At 41.2% G+C, this 27220-nt stretch overlaps 1 protein-coding gene and 2 long non-coding RNA genes across 6 annotated transcripts in view; 1 reads left to right on the top strand and 2 right to left on the bottom strand.

The window, feature by feature from the left end:
• Nucleotides 1-12575, bottom strand: part of ARFGEF3 (ARFGEF family member 3) — an 85432-nt gene extending 72857 nt beyond the window's left edge. For all 3 annotated transcript variants that reach the window (XM_088161644.1, XM_014879062.2, XM_088161645.1), the window contains exons 1-2: nt 12151-12575; nt 11025-11076 (exon numbers count right to left, since the gene is read on the bottom strand). In XM_088161644.1, the coding sequence (XP_088017770.1) occupies nt 11025-11076; nt 12151-12235 (137 nt within the window). In that variant the 5' untranslated portion in view covers nt 12236-12575. The remainder of the gene's footprint in view (nt 1-11024; nt 11077-12150) is intronic.
• A 3717-nt stretch (nt 12576-16292) lies between these two features.
• On the bottom strand, nt 16293-23189 carry LOC148224336 (uncharacterized). Its single transcript, XR_015802402.1, has 3 exons — nt 23066-23189; nt 20409-20529; nt 16293-16407 (listed from the first exon to the last, which is right to left on the bottom strand). It is a non-coding gene; the product is annotated as an uncharacterized LOC148224336 (long non-coding RNA).
• LOC148224335 (uncharacterized) lies at nt 23176-26401 on the top strand. Of its 2 annotated transcripts, none has more exons than XR_015802403.1 (4): nt 23176-23312; nt 23398-23494; nt 23803-25749; nt 25861-26401. It is a non-coding gene; the product is annotated as an uncharacterized LOC148224335 (long non-coding RNA). The 2 variants fall into 2 exon arrangements; XR_015802404.1 differs by having other exon boundaries at nt 23180-23312; nt 23395-23494.
• The last annotated feature ends 819 nt before the right edge of the window (nt 26402-27220 follow it).

The following is a 27220-nucleotide window of genomic DNA, read 5'->3' as shown; positions in this document are numbered from 1 at the left end:
TCTGAACTTCCCATCCTTGCTAAAAATGTTTAACTGAAAATCTAATTAAGGTTGCTGCAGTCTGTGTTCCCACTGTATTCTTGGAGAAAATGAATTGCCACTGTGTCATTTCCTGTTCTTGTTACACACTCAGCCAATTAAACCTTTAGCATTTCCATGCTACAGCTATGAAACACCTGCAGAGATATCTTACAATGTTTGATTAGCTTGAGCACCTTTTACACTTCAGTTCAACTTGCCATTTAAATGCATCATCTGATAGCATGAAACATGAAGGACACAACAGATAACCCTCAGGCAGAACAGGAGAGAATGATGTAAATTAACACAGTTCCTTCTAATGCCTTAAGACTTCAGTTCAATAAGGCTGCAAAACAGGGAATGCAGGGAATTACCTCAACGGATTTGAGTGCAGTGAAGTAAGGGAATGAGGTTTTCTCTTATACCTTGCAGCCCTTTTATAATTCCACTCTGTTTTGAGCAGTCTCCCACCACAGGATTTCATTGCTTACTGCACTGTCTGCAGTTCTGTGACAGTTCAGCGACAATTCATGCAGATTTTGTAGTACTACACATATAAGACATTTTACATAAGTGAAATTCTCAGAATAAGCTGATGCACAACAATAAACTTCAAAACATGTTTAAGAACATTCTCCATTTACATAATGTACAGAAAGTAGTTTCACACTGTAACTCTTAAGTGTCCATACTGTTGCATGCTGTTGTGGACATATAGACACATACAGTTTGAGGCACAAATACCAACTTAACCCTGATTGAAACACATCAAGCACAACACAGAGGGTGAATGAAAGGAAAGGAACACTTTTGACTTGGAAGAGAGGAAGCTACCTGCCAGGGCAAGCAAAAGAACCCAACAACAGAACCGAGTGCATAATGCAAGGCCAGTACCTCCCAGAGCACAGGTTGTCCCCCCTGCGCTACCCCACTCCATGACTGTCAACTTTGCCAACTGCAGAACGAGTGATGAGAACACACACAGCCTTTATATTCAGCACACTAGGTTATAATGACCTTTCCAGTTGTCTAAGCTTGCTGTGGCTCATCAACCTACCTCCCTCCCTGCAGGTCTGGAATAAGGGATGCTATGGCAGGTCAGTCAAAACAGACTGCCAGAAAGGTCAGAGCAAGACAAACTACTATTGTAAGTAGAGAGATCATAAAAATTCTTCTATTCTCATTGTAATGACAAAAAAAGCCTTTAGTAAGAAAAGAATAATGGCTCGTTAATTCACTCTCATGATAAAAACTGTAATGAAGATAGGAAATTGCCTAATCTTAACACCTTGTTGTTAGTGCCTGAAACACAGTCCCATAGTCCACCTTCCCCTCCTTGACTTAGGGAAAGAGGCATGATAAATGAAGAATTTTCCCTTCATGCAATTGGTGATAATCATATAATTTTCAATCTCATTTCTGAAAATTAAAGATTAAAAATAAGACAGGCCTCTGCATTATCTTCCTGCTGAAAATTACATGGGAGAAGTAAAATTCAGAACCTCAAGACCTTATCAGCATGCAGTTTTCATTCCATAGAATAATTCACAGCCCAGTCAAAGAACAGAAAAGAATTTGATTCACCACTGTTGCCATTTTCTGATACACTATTTATTAGACAGGATAACAGTCATGGCCAAAGTCTGACGTTTTTTAGTCAGAGTAACCAATGATTGAAAATATTTTCTCTGTTTTGGCTGCTTAAAAAGAACAGAGTAGCATAGTGTAATATTATTAGCATCACTTACTCAAGCAGAAGAGTTGGCCCATGATGAGAAAATAATTGGTAGAGATGAATTCTCAGAATTCTGCAAGTACCCACAGCTGCTACCCTTAAGTAAACCAAACAGAAGCAAACACTGTCCTTGCACAAAAAGGAATGATTTAATTTACATAAAACAAATTCTAGTGTTATATACATGAACATATGTACATATAAAAGTAGAAAAATAAATCTTTTTTTCCTGTACTAGTTTAGAGAATGTTGATAAAAGATTCCACCAACAAGTTTAGGCATAATGGAAGCATTTAAAGCCTGAACAGAGAACACAGAATAAATGCACCATTTTTCAAGCAACAGCTCTTCAAGAAGAAGGAAGATTTAAGTCCTTGCTCATTTCTAGAGAAATGATTTGTGCAGAAATATGATCATCCCACTTACAAAGAGTATTCCAGTCAAGCTCAGGTTTGAAAGAGGTTTGGAATCCACAGTATATAAATACAGGGCAAGTTCTCCCACCTCCACAATGCAGGAAGTCAAACCTGAGGATTACAACAGACTCCTCCGGCAGCAAAATTTGTACCTCTATGCAAGTACAAGTGTGTCAATAGTATTTAGAGACATGGTAGAACAATAGGATAAATGACAAAATCTGAAGTCTTCTAGTTAGAACCCTCCTTTTCAAGAAAAAATAAACCAACAAATTATTTTTATGGCACTGTGCCACTACAAGATGATCAGGCACCATTAGACAACTTTGATGCTACTGTGCCACATAAGAATGAACAAGCACTCAGTGTTGCAGTTTACAAGTCCTGGAAAAAAACAGTTGGGAGACTGTTGCCAAACTATGTAGATATAAATGCTAGTTTACATCAACAGGGACAGGATTTTACTCCTGTTACTGACAAGCATAGACACACTTGTGGGCATGTTTCCCATATCATGAGATTTGCCTCATATTTGCAGATATCAGGTGAGCTTCCACCTTTACTAATAACTAAAAAAATTGCAGTTTCTGGCTGAAGGCCTTTTCACTTTTCTGTCTCACTACTTGCATTTTATTTTTTTTAAAAATCTCATTCTTTTCCTTCCTATGGAGCACAAAACCCTTTGCTTTTATCCAGTTACAATGGAAAGGCTTCTTCTCCTCTTGACTTAAGGTTAACGCTCCTTTTCTTTCCATATCCAATTTTCTCATCTCAGCTGCTGACATCAGCTCTCTCTCAGAGTTCCATCCAACTCAGTATTTAATTTTTCCTTCCTCTTTTTTTCATGTATTCCCTCTTCCCTTCAATCCTTTTGCTTTTCAAGACCAGTCACAAAGTCTTCATCCAACAGTTAAACAAGACTGCCTTTGCAGGGAGATATGAGTTGCTTATCAGAGGATGTTTAATGACACAGGGAGAAAAAATGGAGAATAATGCCTAAATGTAATTTCACACAGATTCCTAGCTAGAACTAATAATTCTTTTTTCAAGCTGGAATCTCGGATGAGATTGCAATTTAAAACTGCTTGATATTAAAGAAGTGACATAATGGTATTTATGATCTTCTTTATTTACATATTTTCTAAGATAAATAAATTTGCCACTACAGAAGCAGCATAGTTCTACTCATGGGAAAGGCAAACGTGAGCAATTTAATCTTCTAGCCAACCCAGTGCAGCCAAGACCACAGAATTCATACAGTCATAATTAAGTAGCTCAGCACAGTCACTCAGCTGGAGAGCACTTCTGAGGTCATTTGCCTCCTTGCTATATTAGCTAATAACATCTTGATTTTAAGAGAAACACAAAGTTCCTAGACAGGAACTTGTTGTCAAGATGAAAACAAAACAGAACAAAAAAACCCATAAGCACGAGGCGTACCTTTACTTGAGAGGAGAGGAAGAAAGACAGCAAAAGATTCTACACAATATTAAAGTAAGGTGGACAAGGCCAAAATAATAATCAGATGCTTCCAGCCTCCAAAGCTCTAGTGTAATCTCTCTCTGATATGCTATCACTGCTCTCCCTAGAACATGCACCCCCACAGATATTTGCTCTTTGTGCACAAAGTATCATCTCACTTACAAACCCTGCTCTTGAGGAACTTGATGACACATGTAAACCTCACCAGGTCTTAATCATAAAGCAATCTGTAGCCTTTAGCTGATTTTGTTGATTATGATTTGGAGTATGAAGACGAGGTGAGAAGCTGGACTTGCTCAGCCTACAGTTTTGAAAGCTTATACAAACTATTCCATGAAACCTCTCTTCCCTATATTTGGTACGGCTAAAGATTTGTCTAGTGAAAGCATTTCTGTTTCAAATTTTAAGTACAAAATAACAAATCAAGTGTTTTATGAGAATTTAAGCTTCCCTGAGAAGTTTAACAATGCTGGCAGAAGGTAGGGCTGAGGGAACGGAAAAAGAGACACAGAGGTACTATCACATCGATATCCTACAAATTACCTTATTTTCTCCACTGCAGCTGTAAGTTACAGAAATCAGACAAAGAAATGGGAGAATGAGGTATATTTCTGGTCATTACTAGTTACACTGTGAAGGTCAGTGCTGTAATCTGCAATGCCATTCAACTTTCACAGCAGTTCAGTGCTAAATCTCCACAGACCTAAGGGATGGTTGCTAAAAATATCCCCATGTTTGCAATGCATTACGTAATTTTATACTCACTGCACTTCAGCATATTCAGTTTCTTAAGCAAACAAACATTCAAGGAAATGAAAGGTAGTGAATTTCCAGCAGCTTTGTTACTTTTCATGGAATGTAAATAAAGGAAATGTGAGAAAAGACTTTCATTATTCCCACTCACCCCTTCATTTTCAAAACAAAGAAAAGTCATGACTTGCACAGCATCACAGAGATCAGAGCAGAGTAAAGCACCATTTAGCAGGAAAACAGCCCTCTCAGTTTCAGTGCCACGCCTCTTCCCACCCTCAACCATATTTCATTATCTAAGACAATTATCAAAAGCCTCATGATGTTCTCCTTTTCTTCTGCAAGCACTGAAAGTGATCAAATGCTTAAAACAAACACACATACTGCTAGCCCATTATCATCCTTAGACCCTTAGGTCAGTATTTCAGTTGCATTTGTTGTTTGAAGTCAGACTGCTCTCATCCTCAGCCCCACCAAGCTGCTCTCTACTCCCATTCTACCAGCTTCCATGAAGAAAATTAACTTCAGCCCAGCCAAGACTAGTTCACTACTTTTGTCACAAAAGTAGAATTGAATTTTAGAAGAGTCTATAAAAGGAACCAAGATCCAAGGCAGAGGTGATTATTAAGGCTCACTAATACAAAGAACATCAGGAAAGGCAGAAAGTTAGCTTCAGAAAGAGCAAGCACTGCTCTTTAAAAAAACCACCACTAAAACCAAAGGAAAAAAATCTCACTCAAAGTACGAGTAACAAAAACCATGTGTCTTTATTCATAAAAATGCTAAACTTTGCTTGGTACATTGAAGAGTCACAACCCCAGATAACAGGTTTTCAGGGACTCCTGACACTGATCCTACATATCCCTTTCCTCCCCAACACTACCATCTTTTGGGGTCCCAGAACAGATGCAAAGTTTTGCTGAGATAAAAATACCTGCCCATTAGACAAGAAATAGAGCCACTTACATATCCCAGATTGAACATGCAGATTGATCCAAATACTGTATCAGTGGCACATTGCCTTTCTAAATACTAATTTCCTTCCCTCATCTACTCCACAACATGAGAAATGAGAATGCAAAATTTTAAATCAAGACCAACACATATACACCATCCAAACCACCATATGGACTACACAAGTGCCCCCAAAAGTCTGGATCCAGGCTGTAAACTGCCAACATGGGAGATGCAGATCAGTAATCCACACTGGCACTCCAATCTCTTCTTGGCCAACTGCCTGCCAGGGAAATCATAATTCACTTGCTGAATGGCAGATAGTGACCATGTAATGGTTGAGCAGCATGAGTCACATCCAGCAGTCACATCCAGGAAGAAAGCACAGGAGCACCTAATGCCAGGTGGTTGTGGCAGCAAGAGCAGGAAACATATTGTTTTTAAAAAAGAGAAAGAGTAAAATAGAAAGATATGCTAAAACCACCTCCCAGAAAAAACCCTCAGAGACAACCATTCCTCTCTCCCCACTCTTTACTTCTGTTCAGGGTATCTGCTATGTATGTATCGGCTTTCCTAGCCACTCTCTCCCAGTAGAAAGAAACTAACAGAAAACATGAACAAAATTAAGAGATGGAGAAGACAAAAATGATGAAATCACAAACATTTATTCACAATAAAGAAGGTAAAATGCACCTCAAGACTCAAGATTCTGTAAGTGGATGAATTACCTGCAAAGCTAAGTGGATTGATAGTCTCTGTAGCATTGTTTGTTCAGTGATGATCACACCACAATTACTGCTTTTATTATTTGTTAACCACATGTAAGGTAAAATGAGTAAGATCACTTTCATGCCCAAATATCCTCCTCCCCAAATGTCCACAACTATAGAAGAAGTTCACAAAGCAGCCTTAAAAGCTAGCACCAATGTGATTAGTACTGGAACACAAGGAGGAAGAGAGAACTGGACATGAACTGGTTATTACACAGGACCCTGCTCCTCACTGGCTTCTGACTTTCCAGCTGTAATCTCCAGAAATTTTGATCACTTTTAAAAGGCCAATTCAAAATATAAGAAGGAATTTAGTGGGTTGACCCTGACTGGATACCAGGCTCCCACCAAAGCCACTCTGTCACTCCCCTCCACAACTGGACAAGGGAGAGAAAACATAATAAAGGGTCCATGGTTTGAGATATGGACAGAGAGAGATCACTCTCCAGATATTGCCACAGGCAAAACTGATTCAAATTAGAGATACTAATTTAATTTATTATTACCAAAACGAGAGCAGGATAATGAGAAATAAAATAAGACCTAAACACCTTCCCCCCCTCCTCCTGCCCAGCAACACAGAGAGGGAATGTGGGTTTTGGTCAGTTCATCTCACTTTATTCCTGCCACTGCTTAGGGAAAGGAGTCATAACCTGCTTCAACGTGGGTCCTCCACAAGGATTCAAGTCATACCTGGAAACCTGCTCAAGCAGGGGCCTCCCACAGGTTCACAGCTTCCTCTCAGGCATCCCCATGCTCCAGTGTGAGTCACCTGCAGAGGCTGCAGGTGGATCTCTGCACCCCCATGGACCTTCATGGGCTGCAGGGGCACGGCTGTTTCTCTATGGTCTGCACGATGGGCTGCAGGGGAATCTCAGCTCAGGCACCTGGAGGACCTCCTGCCCCTCCTTCTTCACTGGCCTTGGTGTCTGCAGAGCTGTTCCTCTCACATATTCTCACCCCACTCTTCTCTGGAAGCAATTGTATCTGCCAAACAACTTTTTTTCTTCTTCCTAAATTTTTTATCAGAGTGGTTGCCACCATTTCTGACTGGCCCAGATTTGGCCAGGGGCACTTCTGTCTTGAAGCCAGCTGGCATGGGCTCTGCTGGACATGGGAGAAGTTTCTGGCAGCTTTTTACAGAAGCCACCCCTGTAGCCCCCCTGCTACCAAAACCTGGCCATGCAAACCAAATCCACAATTCTGTGAATTGTTCCCAACCAACCTCTTCTTTCCAGCAAAGTCTGTGCTGATAGCAAGCCACTAAGTTTCACATAGCCTATAAGGCATGACTTAATGACATAATGCATTCCAAGAAACTCTGGCAATCCCAAGTTTTTTCAAAGCAGTATATGACTGGCAACTGCTGTCTAGCCTCTTATTTTATTCTCTGATATGTAGATAATCCTCTTGAGTTTTAAACTGCTCCAATCAAACATTCTTTTTCAAAGCTCATTTTCTTGTGTCTGTTCAGTTACCTTTTATAGCTCGTATTTCAGCCTCTAAAATCACAGCAAGCCAAGAAGAGAGCCTTGTTCAGTGTATAGTGCTGGCCTTAGGGAAGAATTTGCCATCCTGAAAATACTGAAGTGAATATAGCCCAGCTGAGTAGCAAACAACTGTTTGCTGGCAGACAACATTAAGGTCTCTTAAGCTATTTTCCATGTGATCAATTCACCAATTAAAACACGAGTACATAAATTTCTCTTATCTAATTAATTATTTATAAGTCAGCCACCCAACCTCCTTAAGCACTTTGGATATATCCAATCCTCACAACTCCTGTTCAGAGACAAGTATCATTGTACTAGACAGATAATAAGAGGCCAGTTACCAATGGGTTATGTGACTTTCCCTTCTCAAGAATTCATGGAACATCTACAGCAGAGCTTTGAACTGACTTAAGACCACTTCCATCTTGATCCACTTTAATGTTTGTTATTATCTCACACTCTTGCCCATTACTGATCATAAGTTAAAAGCACTGAATAATCACACACATATTCCTATTTCAAGGCAGAACTGACAAGACTCCGTGGGAAACTCTGTATTTGTTGAAGATTTGTATTTCTTTAGGAAGTTAGACATTAAAATAATGCCCCTCACTAGAATCAATATGCAAGGTCATTAACGGGGATTTGGATTCATAAGTCCAATTAACATCAAGGAATTTGAACAGCAAAATAGTCTCATCTAGCTCCCTGAAGATATACCCAACTGATCTCTATCAACTAATTAAAGAATTACATTCCATCCTGGATGGTCACTGGGACCCCCTTGGAGCAAAAGGTGCTCCCAAACATAACAGGCATATGCTACCTAAACTACTACCAGACATCTGCTGGAAACAGCTCCCATGCAAATGCTATAGCTGAAGCCCACAATTAATTGCACAGACATCAGGGAACTGTAATGTGGTCTGTCTCATGTTCAGTAACACAAGTCCAACACAAGATGAAACTATGGATGGGTCAGGAACAAGAGAGAACATAGAAGTCATCTACCCCAGTACTACAGTGGAGATGACCATGTAGCTGATATAATACATGTTAAAAACCCCTTGAACTCAAATGGTCATAGTCTGAGGAAAAGCAGAGATACTGTGTCCTCGCCATTCTCAACACTAAGACCACAGTTTTACAAAAGTCAACTTTATGAAGAACCTCTACTCATCTAGAACTGGGGTGTCAGAAGCAGAAAATGGCTTTTTATTTTATAAGTAAAAAAGAAGTGAGTATACAGTTTGCACATTCTCATTCTTGTGAGTAGCCTTCATTCTTCAGTTCTAGAGAGAAAAGAACCTAAGTGTGAAATGCAGATTAAGATTCCAACTGGATGAGCAGCCAGAGGCTGATCTGTGTTACAGCTGATACAACCTGCACTTGATGTAAGCTGAAAGCAGGAAAGAGGCACAGCCAGGACATCTCCATCCTGTATCTCGGCTGTGTTTCTGGCCACAGCCATTGCTCTACTTTCAAGGCTGTTCTTTTCCAGAGTTAGGAACCGAGCCATCACAGTGCTGCTTTTTAACAAATACCAAGCGAAGAATTTTTATCCAATTTGCACATCGTGCAGACGAACTCCAGCCCAAGACGTGGCCCAGTGTACTGATCTGGAGCTTGTTATTGGAGAGTGAAGGGTAAGTTTAGCAACATCTCCCACACCATCTAAGGCTAGCCTGTGTGGCTGAGCCTTACCAAGGACCCTACAACAAAAGCTTTTGTCCAAATCCTCTTGTGTACGTTTCATTTCCCAAAACATTCAGTAATAATGTGGGCATTGCTACTGACAATTAAGAGCTTATTTAATCATAGCTACACCTGAAAAGGTATTAGCTTTATTTTAAAATATTGGGATTTACAGTGGAAAAAACACCCCAACTAAACAAATACATCATTAAGAATACTGGAGGAAGAAGAGAAAAAGGCCTCTCTGTAAAGAAGTAGTAGGCAAGTGAAAAAGGAAGAAATGTGGTAACAGCTAGCTAACTAATTCATAGGGAATGACAATAGCACTTAAAGGCAGAGACCACACACCATATTAAAGATAGAGGCTGGTAAATGGGAAGGTGAAGAGCCAAGTTTTCCCCAGCCACAGTGTCAAGTAAATATAATTCTAATGGACTTATTTAGAATTAGTCATTCAGCTGTTTCCATCCTGTGCTGGAAATGCATTGTGTCTGGCACTGGTCATGTCAGACCTGTGCTACATCCATCCTCCATTTGATTTGAGGCTCTTGTGGACAGCAGCTGACAGGATTTTAGAGTGGCAAAAGAACTATTCTTTCCCTGTTTGGTGACTGCTCTGGAATAACTAGTTCTTCAATCCCTAACTTTCCTTGCAAAGCATATATGAAAGGAGCAGCAGGGAATAATGAGGTGATAAAAACACTCCCAGGAGAGTATATTGAAGCAAAAAAAATGTCCCCTCTGTCAGCAGCTCACAGTGGATATCTAAGAGGACCACAGGACAGTACAAACATGCAGCAACATTCCTACATACTCATTGATAAACTCGATCACCTCTGATTAAAGTGCTTCTGAATAAGAATGGCCCCTGTGCATCTGGTAGATTTCAATCAATTTCTTCCATGGATTTGCTGAGGTAGTTTTTGCATAAATGCAATCGTTCAGCATCCATTACATTCTCTAATAAGGCAAGCCTAAGCATTTCACATCTTCATAGTTAAGCTGTGTAAAAGAACGTGTTTCTGTTTTAAACAGTGCACTTGCTAGTTTCTTTTGATGATTCCTAATGGTTCTGTCAGAAAGGACAGTGAATAATTTTGCCTATTTACCTATTCCATAATAATGATAATTTAAAGTGAGATTTTAAATAGCTAGACAAATGAGGGCCATGCCACCTCTCCCATCTCGTGTACAAATGGAGATGGGAAGAAGGCTCACTCAAGATAATCCAGCAGGCTAAAGGAAGAAGTAGGCACAGAATTTTAGCTCCTAGTCAGTGTCCTAGCTATATGATGATATAACTTTTCAGTTTCTAGAATATTTATTTTCAGTAACAAATCCTGATTTAGATTTAAAAGAACACAAGCACACTTAGAAGAACTAAGAAGCATCATTGCTTATACAGAAAGATGGAATTTAGCAGGGAAACTCTTTAGACCATAAGAGAGCCCTCCTTTCTAAGCAATGTCACCACTATACATACTGATGCTCACCTTAACACATTTCCTTACATTTCATTCAGGGCCAAAGGCCAAGGGCTCATCAGAAAATTATCTACTACTACCAGCCTAGATGTGTGTATCTACAAATTCTAAAAGTCACACAGATGCAGCCTGCTCCTCTGTCTACCCCACATTTAATTCAAAATTTTTGTTTCAGTTTTACAAATACTCACAAGCTCTACAAAACTCTAGTTCAATGTTCTTACCTCAGCTGATATGGAGGTATCTTGATAGCAGCATCAGGAGAATCCAAGGTTTCTGTATAATTAAAGGAAACAACAAGGCTTTAAAAAGAAACTTCTGAGTTCAACCACAGTTAATACATCTGACTACAGTCTCCGAGCCAATGATAAAGCTTACACCTGACAGAACAACAACCACTGCTGCTCTGAGATGCCAAAGCTTTGCATAAATCTGTCAGGACATTGCATGCCCAATGGGCAGGCATCAAGTACCATCTTCTCCCTTTCACTTATCACTTCTGCAGCACATCCACTGAAACTGGAACAGTATAGAGGATACTTGCATGGCTGCTGTGCAAGACTAATACCCAATTAATGAAGCAACCCATGCAACATCAAGATGAAAGGCCAGTAATGAGACAGCAACAGGTCTGATCTACCACAGAATGTTGTAGCTATGTATGAATGAAAAACAAAAATTAAAAGCAACTGAAAGTATTCCAGTTATGCTGATTTAAGTGAAAGCTCTTGATGATCAGTGTTCCAGATTGTTAGTGTTAAAATACACTTCAAGCCACTAACAATCTCTGAAAATGGGTGGATACTGAAATGTACCTAAGCTTGTACTCCCTTGACAGATTAATTCGTTATACTGATCATTATATTGCAAGGATAAAAGAGCGCATGTAACGCAATAAAACAAAACTTCTAGCTTTTAAAATAGATTCCCTAATACAAGCCAGTGTAAAAACTGTACTGCATGGTTGGTTTTTTTTAGGATGATTTAAGGGATAGACGAATAGAAAAGGAAAAGACAGTACCTCCAAAACATACACGGAAACTGACAGCTACTGATACCCGTATATCTGCCTCGCGAGAGCCACGAAGCAGACCCAGGCGGCGGAGCAGGCGAGGGACGCGGATGCTCTCCGGGACCGGCAGCAGGTGCCACGGCCCCTTCCAGCAGCGCGGAGCTCCCGGGCATTTTGAACGGCCCAGGTGCTCCGCTCCCTTCCCAGCCGCTGGAGCTCAGGGGCCGGCGCGGAACAAGTTTGTTGAGGCGTCCCTGCCCCCTCCGTTACAAAACCTCTCCATCCACCGGCGGCTCCTGCCCCGCTCCGCTCCCCGGCGGGCGGCCCGCGCCCCTTACCGATGGCCCAGGTGCAGCTCTCCTTGATGGCCCTGTGCTTGCTCCCCGACGCCTCCTTTTGCAGCTTTCGCAGGATTTCTTCCATCTTGCCTCCCCCGGGATCCTCGCCTAGCCGCGGGGGAAGAGGAGAGGCGGCGAGGAAGAGGAGGGAGGAGGAGGAGGGCAGAGCGGTGCCGGGGCTGTCCCCGCCGCGGCGGTGCCTACGCGGGAGCGGAGCGCGGCACCCCGCTGCCGCCGCGCTGCCGCTGATGAATCACGCCGAGCTCCATGGCGGGGACACGTCAGTTGTTGCCGCTGCGGAGTCCCTCCTCCTTCTCCTCTCCCACCTCGGGCAGGCCCCTCTGGCGCAGCGGGGCTGGGGCGGGCCTGGCCCTGCCCGCGGGAGCGCAGGGACCCCTTTCCGGCGCTGGGGTTGGCGGAGCCGAGCGGAGCCGGCGCCGCCGGAGCCGGGGCCTGCGGCGCAGCAGCCCCGCGGGAGGCGGGCAGGCGGGTCGCCATGGCGACCGGCGGGCGGGGGGCGCCGGCAGCCCCGGCCTGCCCGCCCCGGGCAGCGGGAGGCGGGCGCTGGGTGTGCGCTCGGGCCCCGCGGCTCCGGTCGGGGCTGCTGCTGCTGCTGAGCGCAGCCCGGGCCCGCGGGGCTGGTTCTTGTTGCCTGGCGCTCCGCTCCGCTCCCGACGGCGCTGCCGCAGCGCAGCCCCGCTGTCCCGCAGCGCCTGCGGAGCCGCGGGCGCTCCCGCACCGGGCCGGACGCCGGGAGCCAGGCAGCGCACCGCCGTGAGCGCCGGCGCTGGGTACACCCTGAAACCACTGGGGTTGAATAAGTGGATGTGAGATCTGAGCCTTTCTCCTGAGCTAGCAAATGCAGGAGGTCACGACTTAAGCTACCTGACTGTGCCTTCACAGGAGCGCACACCCTAATGTCTCCAACAAGCCAGCCTCCAGGAGACAGAGCAGCCACTCCACTAGCTCAGACCTTCCTCCTCACACCCAGAACGCTTCCTACCCACCAAACCTCCTACCTTCTTCGGTTTGCTGTTTCCCTGCCTTATCTCTAGTTTGTATGCTACTTGCCCTTTTTGTGACTGCATCGCTTAATTGAGTGTTACAACCTCCTCGTCTTCTTGCAGAATCTCTCTTGAAAGAGACAAGACAAGCAGACAATGAAAAGAAAAAGGAGATAAGAAAGGCATTTCAGGTAGCAGCTGGCAGTATTAGCGGTTATGTCTCCTACTGCTAATTGGAAGAGTACCAATAGTGAATTACCAGGCAGGATATTGGCACCTGGTGAATCAGCCCTAGCATTTCCCACAGGATATTGGGCTTTCAAAGGCTGTCCCTTGTCCAAATACTTACAAGGGCTCATCCTGTGTTCGGGCGTATAATGAATACATAATCCATAGTTGCCTTTTAAGGCCAGAATGTAAAAGTCTTGTCAGAAAAGAAAAGGATTTAGAATAATGCCAGAAAGGTCTAGAGGTGCATAGATTGTTGCTGGAGGTGGAGAGGTGTAGCCTATTGCTACAATGCTAAGAATTTTAAAAACCAAACCAACAAACAAAAAGCCCAACAACAACAACCAAACAAAGCCTAACCAAAAAACCCCAACCTTTAATAGAAATGTAAGTTATCTTCCAATTTCAGGCCATAAACCAACATCTAAGAAACTGAGTTTCCCGAAGTTTCTTATCTCTGACTGTCCTCTGCCACCTTCCTTGGAATGAAAAATCTGCTGATAGTTAGTGGCTGGGATTGTCAGGGCACTGTGATGCTATTAGTCAAGGCTCAAGTCGATGTGATGAATTGTTTCCCACCCATGTGCATTCTCTTGTATTCTGTGTTGTGCTTAGGGGAAATGAGCGTGAGGGTCGGTTTCTGGCTTTACAAGGCTTTGTTTTTGTTTTTCCTGAAGGGGGAACAACAAAAAGGCCTATGACGGTGATTTAGGTATTTTTAATGCAGAAATTACATACCAGAGTCATTTGGACCTCTGGAACACTAAAAAAATAAATATGCAACTATAAGTAGTAAATAATTAATTGCTTATTTTCAGGAAACCACTGATGAAACTGAATTAATTTTTAATTTCAGATTATTTCTAGCTATATGCATCATGAACTTACTGGTTAATTTCTCTGTAGTCTCTACAGGAAGGCCTTTGCAGCTGGCATCTTCACCAGAGCTACAGAGTTTTTCATAGACGCTCGATGTCACTGAACCAAGATTTATATTCATTTATGTTTCACTTGCTGTCCAATGTGTTCAAGCAAAATGTATTCTGTGCTGCTAAACACTTTATCTCACTAGTAATGTCATCAGCTTGTGATAAACAAAGGCCATGTTCAGGTTCCTTAGAGCATCTTAATGCCTGCCAGTGAGATTATGCAGAAGGAGAAACTAGTAAGCCATGATGACTCTTCCTGAGCGTGTATGTCAGAACACCATGAGTCAGCTCGCTGAAACTTTTCACTTGAGGCCCTCCATTTCCATATGGGCAGGAGTCCATCAAGTCCTTGAGTCTGTTGTCTGTATACTCACATAAATACACAGTAGCCATGTCCTGCTGGAAGTCACTCCATGAATATGCTTTGCTTAAGGGAGGAGGTCATATTTAATCAGGAGCTCTCCATGCCGTTTCAAGGCAAGTGTCCTAAAATGTCACAATGTCTGGAAGTCCAGCTACAGAGTAGGTATGATGGTGATGAAGGCTCCTCTCTTCTGCTGTGAAGAGAAAATTAAGCTTTCTATGGTCATCCCTACAGCTCACAAATCCTCCTTGCTTTGTCCTGGCTGTGCAAAGCAGCCTTCTACAGTGGTAGAGGCTATCTAGGAGTCTGTGCTCTTGGTCCCCTGCATAGCTGAAGCCTGATCCAACTGGAAGTCAGAAGGCTCCTATGCAGATCCTGTATCTGCATGATGCAGTGGTCATATATCACTAAAATGCAGTGGCAGATGTGCAGTGTGCTTTTGTAGCTCTCACCTGGCAGTGCCAATGCTACTGATCTTTTGCATTATGTGAATAGCAATTATATCCCAAGATATATTCACAGCTCTGATCACAGCCGAGGAGTGTGTAAGCAAAGCCAAACTACTCAAGATATCTGAAGTAGTAGGGCTGTGTTAGTTCAATTCTCTGTCCAGGCTACTGAGCAGCATTTGCTTGACGTCTAAGATCTTCATGCTACTCTGCCTCTGTGCCTTCTAGTAGCCAAGGAGGGCAATTTGGTCCTATTTTCAATCTTTTCTGATAGCATAAGCCATACTGCCCGTGCACACACCTGCCCTGCAATTCTAGTCTTGGGAACATAAGAAAGAATTATAAAGTACAGTGGAAAAGTGTGAGACAAAGGCATGTTAGACTGCGAGATAATTACAGATCTTTTCTATTAGTCATTATCACTTGTATTACCTGTGCTTTGGCCATTTTAATAATATTCTTGGTCAAGATCTCATTGTATACTGCAGATGCTGGGAAGTGTGGACCAAAGAAATGGGCTGTGTCCCTGAGAACTTCTCACAAATTTAATTACAAAATGCTAAGAAACCCCCTCTAATGACAGGACAACCACTTGGTTCCATGGTTCAAAAATTATGCCTAGCTAGATTTTTCAAAATTACTCTTCCCAGAAGCACCCCTGTAACTGGACTGACCAGCAGTCAGAAGCTTGGACTCTTTTTTGCTCAGGAAGCTCTGTACATGTGACTCTCCTTATGAAGGATAAACTGCTAAAAATTTGAAGTGAAGAGAGCTGTAGCTGTACCATAGGCTCATCATCACCTTTGTGACACCTCAGAGCAGATGGAGGTACCCTTTCTTCTCTCTCCCAGAGGGCATTAAGACTCAGACAAGCAAGACCCTTTCAGGATTTAAGTTTTGGTTGTCTAGACTGTAAGCACAGCACTGATGGTGGGGTGGCATCTGTCATTGTTTGCCTAGTTACACAGTGAGTTACCAGAGGCTAGAGCTGAGGGTTCAATGAAGTCCTTCCTGAGCTGCTGCTGCTTTCTGCACCCTTAAAAGTATGACCTTTCTGAGCACAGCAAAGCACATTAAGCACCAGTACTGCTCAGTGCAGGATTACAGAGTTAGGGAGAAAAGGCCTCTGGAGTGGGAGCTGTAAATAAACCCAGCATATATTCAGAACTGTGTTTTCAGCCTCACTGCATTTATTCTGTGAAGAACAGTTGAAATAGATGTAAAATCTTCAGATTGTCTTGGTTATGAGAGAAGACTTTCTGACTTCATTGAAGATATATTTTCTGCAAAGACAGACAAAAACCAAAATCACCATAACTCTCTTCAATTTACCATAATCTTTTCATCCATGCAGACTTGCCAAGGCAGTTGAAGAAGGCCTCAGGAACACAGAACGGCTATTCTGGGCCACATCAAGGTCGTTTATTACCTAGTGGTTGTATTTGTGACAGAAGTTAGTTGGGCATCCTCAAAGAAAGGGCAGAAAAATACAGTGCCCTTCCCTATGCTAAACTCTCCCTGTTTCTGTTAAATTGCAGACTAGGCACTTCCTGAGACAGTGGTTTTATCTTCATAAATAATACCTGGCAGATTTTTCTTCTGGGAATGTACCTAATTTCTTTTGAAACTTTTTTATGCTTTTGACCTGCACAACCACCCTCTGGCAGTGAGTTCCACAACCAAGTTTTGTGCAAACAATTCTCTTTTGACCAGTTTTATCTTCTTTTTGCTGAGGTTTTTGAAGCTACCTACCTTTTGTGCTTTGAGAAGAACTGCATAAGCATCCCCTATCTTCTCCCCATCATTAATGATTCTTTATGCGTTGAACAGGTTCTCCCTCAGCTCTTTTTATTCCAGTTGACAGTGGACTATTCTATTTCATTTTGCTCCCTAAATGATCTTTGGTCATTCTGACTGCCCTTCTCTGTATTAATTCTAGTTCTTCTCTACCCTGAAATACAAGAGTTTGTGAAGAAGAGTGATTATGTGGGAAAAGGCGGAGTGAAGATTTGAATTATAAAAGCTCTCGTTTTTATCAGACTTCACTGAAAAGGCTGGGGCAAGAAAACTACAAGTGACTGTGGAGTTAACCTTAATATCATAAGAGTTTCAAGTCAGCTGGAAAAACTAAACTTCAGAGGACTCCTTGTGTCCCACTTTTGCCCCCTAATCCAGCGGATTCCCTGGTATTAATCTGTGGAAAGAAAGTTTAAAAGTGCAGTCCATTCAAAAGCTGAATACAAAAGGATTCTATCATCTGGCCATCATATATTTGTAATATGGGAAATGGACAAACCCAAGCTCTCTGAAGCTCTCTGAAAAGTGACTGAGCTGGTAACTTGTCATGTAGCTGTATGGAATGTAGGTCACTGAAAGTTACAAATGCATTATACATATTTTTGTCCATAACCTGCTTTGAAATCTGTCGTGGCCTTTCCCCATAATGAGGAAATAAGGACATCATCGCATCTGCAGCTGTCAGAGGCTTGTGTTACAAAGTCAAGAAAGGTCAGCAAAGTCTAACTAAATACATCTCTACTGGCCAGGAAATGGATTGTGATTTGCACCGTCTGTTTGGTGTTAAGCATATAAATACATGAGTTGAAATATTAGAAATTCTCCTAGAAAAGCTAGACATTATACAAGTTTTCAACCTACTATGATCTTTTTGAAATAGATAGATTTTCTTGCCACTATTACAAATTTTAAGGTAGGACCATTCCCTGACAAATCCCTGAATTTGTTAAGTATGGTGCAAAGTAAAGAGAAACACAAAAGGACAGGTTAAGTAGATGTTTAATAGTGTTAATATGTAGATTCTGTTCTTCCACAGATAGATCAATCTGAAATTAATTCCCTGATTTCAGGGTTTACAATGCAAAATTCAATTCAGACCCTTCTTTTTATGCAATCATATAATACTCAATACAAACACAAGGAAAAAAATCTCATTCTCCATGCTGCCCCCAAGCTCTCTGAGATATAGTTTGACTCTGTTAGTCAATGGTTCTTATTTTTCCTAGCTTTAAAGACCAACTTAAAAGATTTAAAAAATAAAATGTTCTGAATTAAGAGAGTTAACTTCAGACCATAGTTTAGTTCCTATTTATTATGCCTTTTCCTCACAATAATAAATGGGAATTTCTTTCAAGGGAAGTAAGTCCCAGTCCCTAAAGCTCTTCCAAAGGATGTAAGGATCTTTTACACCTCATTTGCTCCTGTCCCTGCAGACACTAATTTTCATCTCAAAGGTATCACGGAATCAATTAGGTTGGAAAAGACTAACAATTACTTATACATCTCCCTCTGTCATCTGACTGGGCACAGGACTGGTTTTCTGAATCTAGCATATTGGCAGTAAAGTTGACCTGTAAATAGACGTGTGGTATAGTCACACGCTGGGAAGCTTTCTTGGAATGTTCTTCGAGAGACCAGTTTGCTATAAACTGACTGATGAACTTGTATGTTGAGTGATGTCCTTTTATATTTCACTATTAGTATTAATCAACATGAAATCAATACTCAGATTGTTATTGGCACGTACTTTCTAGAGATATAATCAGAGGGAGTAGAGCATTCAGTTTCTACCTTGCTGGGAGTAGACAGTAATTGCCTCTAAGTCATGATCTGAAAATCCAATGCTAAGTGATATCGAACCACACAAAAGCTCTTATTACAGCAATACTCACATGCAACCAGCCTTGCGGACCTGAGGGAGAGCACCACTATCCACATGTGTAACTTTGGAAAACTTCTCTTGCATTAAATGAAAAATCAAGCAGAAATACAGTGTTTCCCAATTTGTATTTTGAAAAATATATTTCAAGAAATTGAATTCTAGAGTTAGGTGTTTACATTTCAGTAGCTCCCAGACAAAATATACTCAGTTTATAAATGAAAGACCTTGGGGGAAAACAGATCTAGTAACCAAGGCTACAGGTTCATCTGGCTTCTAGTAGTCAAACTGGATTGCTTGCTTTCTCCAGTGTACTGTAGGGCAAGCAGAAAGAAAAAAAAAAGAAAGACTGACATTTTTGGGAGATTATTAAAATTATGGTCCTTTTAAGAACAAAGACTATTTTTAAGGATATAACACAAATGGACTTTGATGGTTTGGTCTTAAATATGCCTACCAGTACTCTTGCTTTCTGTATACTGTAAAACTCACTGATTTCATTAGTACATCATTGGTCCTGTGCAACTCTTTTCCCTCATGTTTTGTTGAAACAATTGCAGCCAGCAGAACTGTGTGATTTTGGGTCTTGATGATATGAAAAGAGAGCAGCTTTTCTACCATAGCCCTTTACTTTTGCAATGTGCTCACTCACATTTCATCTGGAAGAACTGATAAAAACTAGTCGTCTTACTGAATGTGTGTAAGCTGATCTGCTGATATTTGTACACATTTGGACAAGTTTTTGACATGCAATAAAAAGCAAAACCCAGATACATAAGCCAATCTTATATTTTGTTTTAATTCTTCATGACAACAAATAGGGACATCTTCTCAAATAAAGGTTATCAGATTGTATTAAAATTGGAAAAACATTATCTGCTCTCTTTTGTCTAGAAATGTTGAAACTAACCTGATTGAAATGCAAAGTAATCACCCCTGCTCCCATCCAGATGGAAGATTTCAGCCCAGTATTTGATCAAGTGGGTGAGAATGAGATTGTACTGTGGCAGTTGCCAGGTAACCTTGAGGTAGTGCCACCTATAATCCAAGCCAACTTTATAAATGACATATGTATTACAGATACAATATTAATTTTATGTAGTTACATGTAATTAGTAATAAGAAAATTGTTTGTTTCATTTACTGTGCCTTTTCTGATCTTTGTGGAAGTTGAAAACATTATCTTCTTAAATACCAAGGGTCTACTTTGAATAATTTCTTCATTTGAGAAGAAATTAACCCAATTGTTTCCCAGGCCAAGGGTAAGCTGATCTTCATGGTGCAGAAGAACAGAGCACCATTGACCCATTAATGAATACTGATGTAAATATCCAAATAAGAGGATTTAATCACGTTGCTTTACCCATGATTTCTAAGTACAAAGTATATGAAATATAAATAATTTTCTTAAAATTAAACACTGAAATTCCATTTGTTTCCATTCAGCCTTGTGCAAGATATTTTAAGTTAATTTACTCTTACTGGCCGTGGAATGAAGACACATCTTCCTACCAGCACTATAGTAGGTAGTTCTGAAGGGAAAGCCTTCAGAACTGGAAACAAATCTTGTAGCTACCATAACCCTTCCCAATACACAAGTTAACATACCTCACATATTCCATGCAGTTGTTGGATGTTTCAATGTATGTACATGCACTCGACTCTCTGAGGAGGGCAGCAGCAATTCCTGTATTCTTTTCCTTCCTTGCTTGCTTCTTAAAGGCTGTTCCTGTAAATTGCAGTTAGCCACTGTAGTATTTGACAAGGCTGTGAGCACATCCCATTGTACCTTACTGCCTGAGATACCAACAATACAAAAAGTTATTAAGGACACTATATAAAGCTCACATAATTTCATATAAATACATTTGAAGAATCTAGTGGAGTCAGGTCTGGTTCAAGAAAATTCTAGTTCAGCAGAAAACTTACTTTATTGTGTGTGAACTGTTTTCCTTGTGATTTGTGTTGGAATCATGAGAAAGAACATCTTCAGTGCAAGCTGCATTGTTGGTGGAGCATATACAGGGAGTTAAATCACTTTTATCTCCTTGATGTTCTTGTGATTTGTTCTTTTTGTTTGGTTGGTGTGGGATTTTTCTATTTACAATTGGTGGCAGAGCAGATGGCAAAGGCTTAGCTTGGTGTAATATGTCCATAAAATAAGCAAAGCTGTCAGTGAGCCTTGTTTCCAGCAGGCCTATTCCATTCTGAGAAGGATTTTTCTTCCACTGTAATCAACCTCAAAAACATGATTTTAAGAAGAAATGAATAGCTCTACTAGGAGCAAAATTTAACAATTCTGAGATTCTCTCTAAGTTCACTGTAGAACTTCTCCTTTAGGGGAGGAAGGCAATTATTTTGGGATTCTCTCCTCCACAAGGCAGTGTTTCTCAGTGAAACTTGTAGGAATTCTTCAGTTTTGCTGTTTCTGCTCTTCTGTCATTAAAAGGTGTTTTGAGGAAGTAGGGAATGGCAGGAAGCTGGCAAAATCATAGAGACATCAGTCCTGCATGAGTTCATTACTTGATTAAGCAACTCACGTGATTAAGTGCAGTCTCATTAAGTTCTCTTCAAGTTAAAAAAAAACCAACTTAGATTTTTGCACCCATTGGATTTGAGCTAATTCCTAAATATCTTCTGAAGCAGTAACTTCAGAAGTTATTTCTGCTGTTATTTCTACTTCCAGGTGTGCCCAGTGTGTGCCAATACAAAGAACCTTGCACAGATAGACAGCAAAGACAGGATTTACTCCAAAAAAGTATTTGAATGGGAAACACAGGCAAAACAAACTTTAATGTTGCTTATTTCTTAGCTAAAGAAATTATGAAATGGACTGCTTAAAAGATTTGCCAAAGGCCACACACCAGGTCAGAGGAAGAGCTATGTCTGAGGCAGAGCTGTGAATAGAAAACTTCTGAGCCACCGTTCAGTGCATTCACCATGCTCAGTGCATTCATCCTTCCTTTTCAGAGGACTACCATGTAGGAGCATATTATTCAAAGCTGCTGACAAGTCTGACTAGCTGTTTTTCTAACAAATGAAGGAGTGGCAGTTAGCAAAAGGTGATAATAGCACTGGGCAGCAAAGATTGTAACTGCCTGTGCCATACACGGTATTGTACATTTTACCTTTAAATATTTTCTTAGCAAAGCACAAACAAGAATACAAAGGAAGTGGAAATCTGACACCTGCTTATAATTTATAATACTCATTATATTTTGGGACAGCCATCCTTGGCAAGGTAAGTTATTTTATTTATAGGCAGGAGCTGCTCATGATTTGCATGGTAATGCATTCACATCTGCAAAGCCTATAAATTAGCCTCCAGCTCATTACAGCAATACCATTGTCCTACTTGCCAGTATGTAATCTGATCCCAAATGTTTCCAATGTCCACAAAATGAAACCAGCCTAAGGGAAGAGCTTCACTGTTGCAGTAGTAGCACACCAAAAAAATCTTCCTCTTCCGCAAAAAAGAAGAAAACAACACAAAATTACTGGATGGGAGGAAACTGCTAAGTATTTCAAAAAGATGAGCCCCAAAGCCTAACACTCAAGAATCTGGAAAGCTGCTCCCATATTTTCAGGTGCTTATGCCAGTTCCGCCAAAAGAATGAATTTATTGCATCTTTTTAAAGGGTTCCAATAAAAAGCAGCTTCATAGAAGGTTAAGTCACTTACTTGGCTGTGCATTCTGATTTTATCCAAATGTGTCATACTTGAGCACTTGTACTATTATTACTATTTCAAGTCTGGTTGTGCACAGCTATCTGAAACAAATGCTGATGTCCTTTATTTTGGTGAACCTTATAAAGACAGTTCCTACTCCAAGTAGTTAAGAGTTTAAAATTATGTCAAGATTTTGCCCCTTCCTTAAGCCAGCAAAAAGATGAAATGCAGTGTAGACAAAGCAGGCTCATAGAGCACATATTCCCTCCCATCCATGTATGCAGATGCCTCCTATGTTAATTCACTTTGTCAAAGGTCACTGGATGGTAAAAGATTGCTGGTATCCCAAGTTCAGCTTTACAATGGTCGGTATGAAGAAGAGGGCTCTCCACCAAACTTGGATAAATGCTGATTCACTCTTGTAACTTCCATCTGGCACAGGAACATACCCATCCTTAAAAAAGAGAAAACTGAAACCCTTACAATCACAATCCCTACCTACATCACTGGAAGGGTCTTTAACAGGGTGATAAAGCTGCTGTCATCAAGCTCTCACCCACTGCTCAGACTTGCTTCTGCATTACCCTACTGCTTACCTCCTCTGGCTTTTTCATCTCTTCCTTCCAACCTTTCCACCAACTCTTCCTCAGCTGTAGAGTCCTCAAAAACCTCTCTTCTTTGCTGGCCTACTCTTACAGGAAAATTACTGCAAATGGGAAAAAAGCCTGAAATAAGAGAGCTTCAACTGCAGCTTCAGAGTGGGAGAAGGCAAGGCACAGGTCATTGCAGAAGTGTCGTGTTGGATTGAGGATCCTGGTGTGCCTCCATGAAGGATGTGCAACGGTATGTTACATTTTTTATTGAATTCTGGTTGAGAATAATAACTATTTATTTATTTATTTACTGTAGTTCTCGTTTGTCTCAGTAGGTGGGAGAGCAGCAGGAAAACAGGGCTCTGCATGAGTCATAACCCAAATAAAGCTCTGCTGAGAATACAGCTCACACTCTTCTGCAGTGTAGCCCAGGTGATAAGCATCAGTGTTGCTGTTCTCTCCATGTTGTCGGTCTCATATTACCATGAATGATAATATTCGCTGTTTGTAGTCTAATATTCACTGTGATGTATTCAAATGGAGCTGTAGGGACAGATAGTTAGGGACGTCTCCATTTCATTTTCTTCTTTTCCATACTAACATGAGAAAAAGGAAATGCAGCATAAGGAAAAACAAATACTTCTTTAGAACAAACGTAGAAACATAAAAATAAAAGGTGTTACTTCTAAATCCAAGACTTTTGACCTCACTTTTGTTCTGTTGTACTTTTTATCTTGCAGAGAATTGCACAAGGCTATGGGTCCAGAGAGGGTTTATGCATCTCTGCTGCATGAGTGGGCAGTGCCTATGTATGAGCCACAGCCTTGTCACCCCTGCAACTGGCAGCTAGCTGGCAAATCTTCTTTTAAATATAGGACAGTCCTAGTGAGCTCTGTGGGACTTTCTTAGCAAAGAGCTGGGCACAGACTGAGGGAACAAGAAGGCCTGGTGTTCTTCCTGAAATCTGCAGTTCCAGCACGTTCAAAGGCAGCCTTCCTGCTCACAGTGGGAGTCAGGCTGCTCAGTGCTGAGTCTGGAATGAACTTCTCACTGAGGGTCCCTGGAGTGGTCACTGCTGGATGTGCATGACTGCACACATCCAGGGTGCTCTGAATGTGCCAGGCTGGGGATGGCAGCAAGCACTGATCTGGGTATCTCTCCTCCTCACATCTGTCTCACCCAGAAACTGAAGACCATTTGGGGCTGCTGAAGTGCCAACCATATACAGCCCTGCATGTCCCACAGAGAGCAACAAGCTCTGGCTGTCCTTGGAGCTGTCTTCTTCAGCTGAATTTCTGCATTTGTCCTTCATTTCACATGCTGGCCTCCTCCTGGCCTTCATCAGACTGTACAAACAGACTCTGAGTAGTTCAAAGACATTCCAGTATTTGAGTAGTTTATCAGTGCTTCCCATGTTTAATGTGCTTCTATTCCCAGGAGAATGGAGTACGGGATATTCTGGGTGTTGCTGTTTAGACACTTCACTAAAAAGTAGTGTCTGTGGCTACAAAGAGCTGATTTCTGTCCCATTTCTAATTGCATTAACTCTCTAAACATGGCATAATCTCCTCTACAAAAATATGTGTGGGAAAAAAATCTTAGTAGCATTTTTGTTCACCTGTGATAAAGACTCCTTTTCTTTTTCCTCTGCCTCTTGTGCTTTTACCGAACCTATATTTTGTACTTAGTTTCTTCATGCTTTGTACTACTGATATCCAAGGAATTATTTCTTCAAAAATGGTAGCAAAGAAAGCATGCAAAGACTAGAAATAGGCATGCTGTAAAGAGATTTTAAAAACATACATTTTCCTCTGTGTGTATTTAGCAGTTTCCATCTTTGCCATATGTTCTTTTCCTCATCATTTTGCCTTTTAGATTGTTCTTTAACAATTGCCTGTTTTCTTGCTTCTACAACAGAAGGGGAATTGATCTTTCATTTGTTCCGCAAATATTCCTTATTGTCCCAGGTTTTATTACCCCATCTGTTATTGAGTGATCAATTAAAGTCTCTTGTGGTCTCACTTTTCCAACTGATCACACTATACCACAGACTATATTTCAGTGTAATTGCTATCTATTGTATGATGTGTAAATGAGAGAGAGAGGAGCAAAAAGACAAGGGTATTTTTCCCCTGCCTACCATTCCTCTCTTTCTGTGTAAGCACATATCTTCAGTGCTTACTTTTATCAATGACAGCATTTAAACTAAATCTCTCATCTCCACTCTTTCCTACATGGGTCCAGTGCTTGTACCCCAGTGTTTGCTACTACAAAGCAAAAAAGTATATACAAAATAAGCTCACCAACTCTCGAGGGGAACAGGTAGATACTGTCATGTTTCATGAGCTAAAACACTTCCCTGCAACCCTCACCACAATAGAAACTTTCCCCTCCAAGCAGTATTTCCCTATTCTCTCTTTTCCATCTCCCAGCTCTTTCTTACTGCTCTCAATACTTACTCTTGGTCACGTATGTGTTAACTCTGTGTAGTTTTAAAATTACTTTTTCTCCCATATTTTTAGGCATTTACAACATCATGTTCTGCACAATCCTGTTTCATCTTCCTGCACTCAACTCTGTCACAGCAAGGAGCTCAAGAAAGACACGCTTTTAAAATTAGAGGTACAGCATGGTTTCTGCAAGGGGAAGCTAAACCCCACAAGTTTGATCAAACTGGCGTGTAGAAGGTGAGTTTTCTGCAGCAGGACAAATAGATGGAACTTTATACTCTGTCCAGCACAATGGGAGAGAAAACTCTGAATTATAACAATTTAAATGATTGCTTTTCTTAATAACAGAACAAAGTGGGTCATTGCCAGGGAGAAACACAGAAGCAGCTCCTGGTGGAACAAAGCTTGGGAGAATTGCGTCAGAACCAGCACCTCTGAAAATAATGACTCAAATTATTGACGTTCATGCATGCTGTGTTAATCCAGCATCATGTCCACATGTGCTGCTGATTTAGAGATGTGATCCCTCATCTGAGTATGCACTTAAAGACCAGACTGTCTCTCAGAAATCAGGCCTCAGTGAACTGAGCTATTGTGTGAGTCATTTATAAAAGCTAAACAGAGATTTTAATGCGGAGCTGTGCAATCAGATGTACTCTGTCTTCTTCTGAATGTGCAGGTGGTGATTAGGTTTATCCCAAAAGCTCCTGATGTCACTCCTGGGAACCAAGATGCTGTTTCAAAAGAGCTAACTGTGCTGAGGCTGGAAAGCACAAAAATAGTGATTCTACAATGCTGTGTGGACAGCTCTGAGCTCTGGCTTTTGCAGAGAAGAAGGAGGAATGGAGACAAGAAATACAGATTGATGCAAGCAAATGCACATATTGGTGGAAAGAAAAACTGTATATCTATCATGCCAGTTTTTCCATGAGATTTTGGAATAAAAAACTCTCAGAACTATTGAGTTAAATACACATATATATATATATGTACACATACATACATACACACATACATACATATATATATATAAGTAAAATCTCAGTGCTAGGAATGGACAGCAGTACAGGCGCTTCTATCTCCCTAAATGAACTCAAACTCATGGATGGGAAGCAGTCCCATACTCCCACTGGAAGGCATATAGGTGCTAGGCTCTGCCTTGCACACACCTGTGGTGCAGGTGTCTGGGTAAAAGCTAACTCCATGGCCTGGATGACCCTCCATCATCGGTGGTGAGACAATCAGACACTTCTCTCCACTTCAGTCTAAAACATCTGAGTGAGAGGGACTCCATTTTAGGTCTTCACCTACAGTTTCAGGGGAGATAAGTACCTAAATGCCAGAGAGTCATAGAATCATTTAGGTTGGAAAATTGTATGAATATTAAGTAGAGCCATTAACCCAGTACTGCCAAATCCACCAATAAGCCATTTCTCCAAGGGCCATATCTACATTTCTTTTAAATACCTCCAGGGCTGGTGACTCAACCACTTTCCTGGGTATCATGTTTAATGATTGATAACCCTTTCCATTATTTTTTTCCTATTATCCAATCTAAACCTCCCCTGATGCAACCTGAGGGCTTTTCCTCTTGTCTGGTCACTTGATACCTGGGAGAAGAGGCCAATCTCATCTGGCTACACTCTTCTTTCAGGGACTTGTAAAGAGCAATAAGGTCACCCCTGACCCTCCTTTTCTCCAGGCTAAA

Source organism: Sturnus vulgaris, chromosome 3 (assembly GCF_052056855.1).
Source record: "Sturnus vulgaris isolate bStuVul1 chromosome 3, bStuVul1.hap1, whole genome shotgun sequence".
Classification (NCBI taxonomy): domain Eukaryota; kingdom Metazoa; phylum Chordata; class Aves; order Passeriformes; family Sturnidae; genus Sturnus; species Sturnus vulgaris.
Note: the sequence above shows the minus strand (reverse complement) of the source record. Positions and strands in the feature narration are given on the sequence as shown.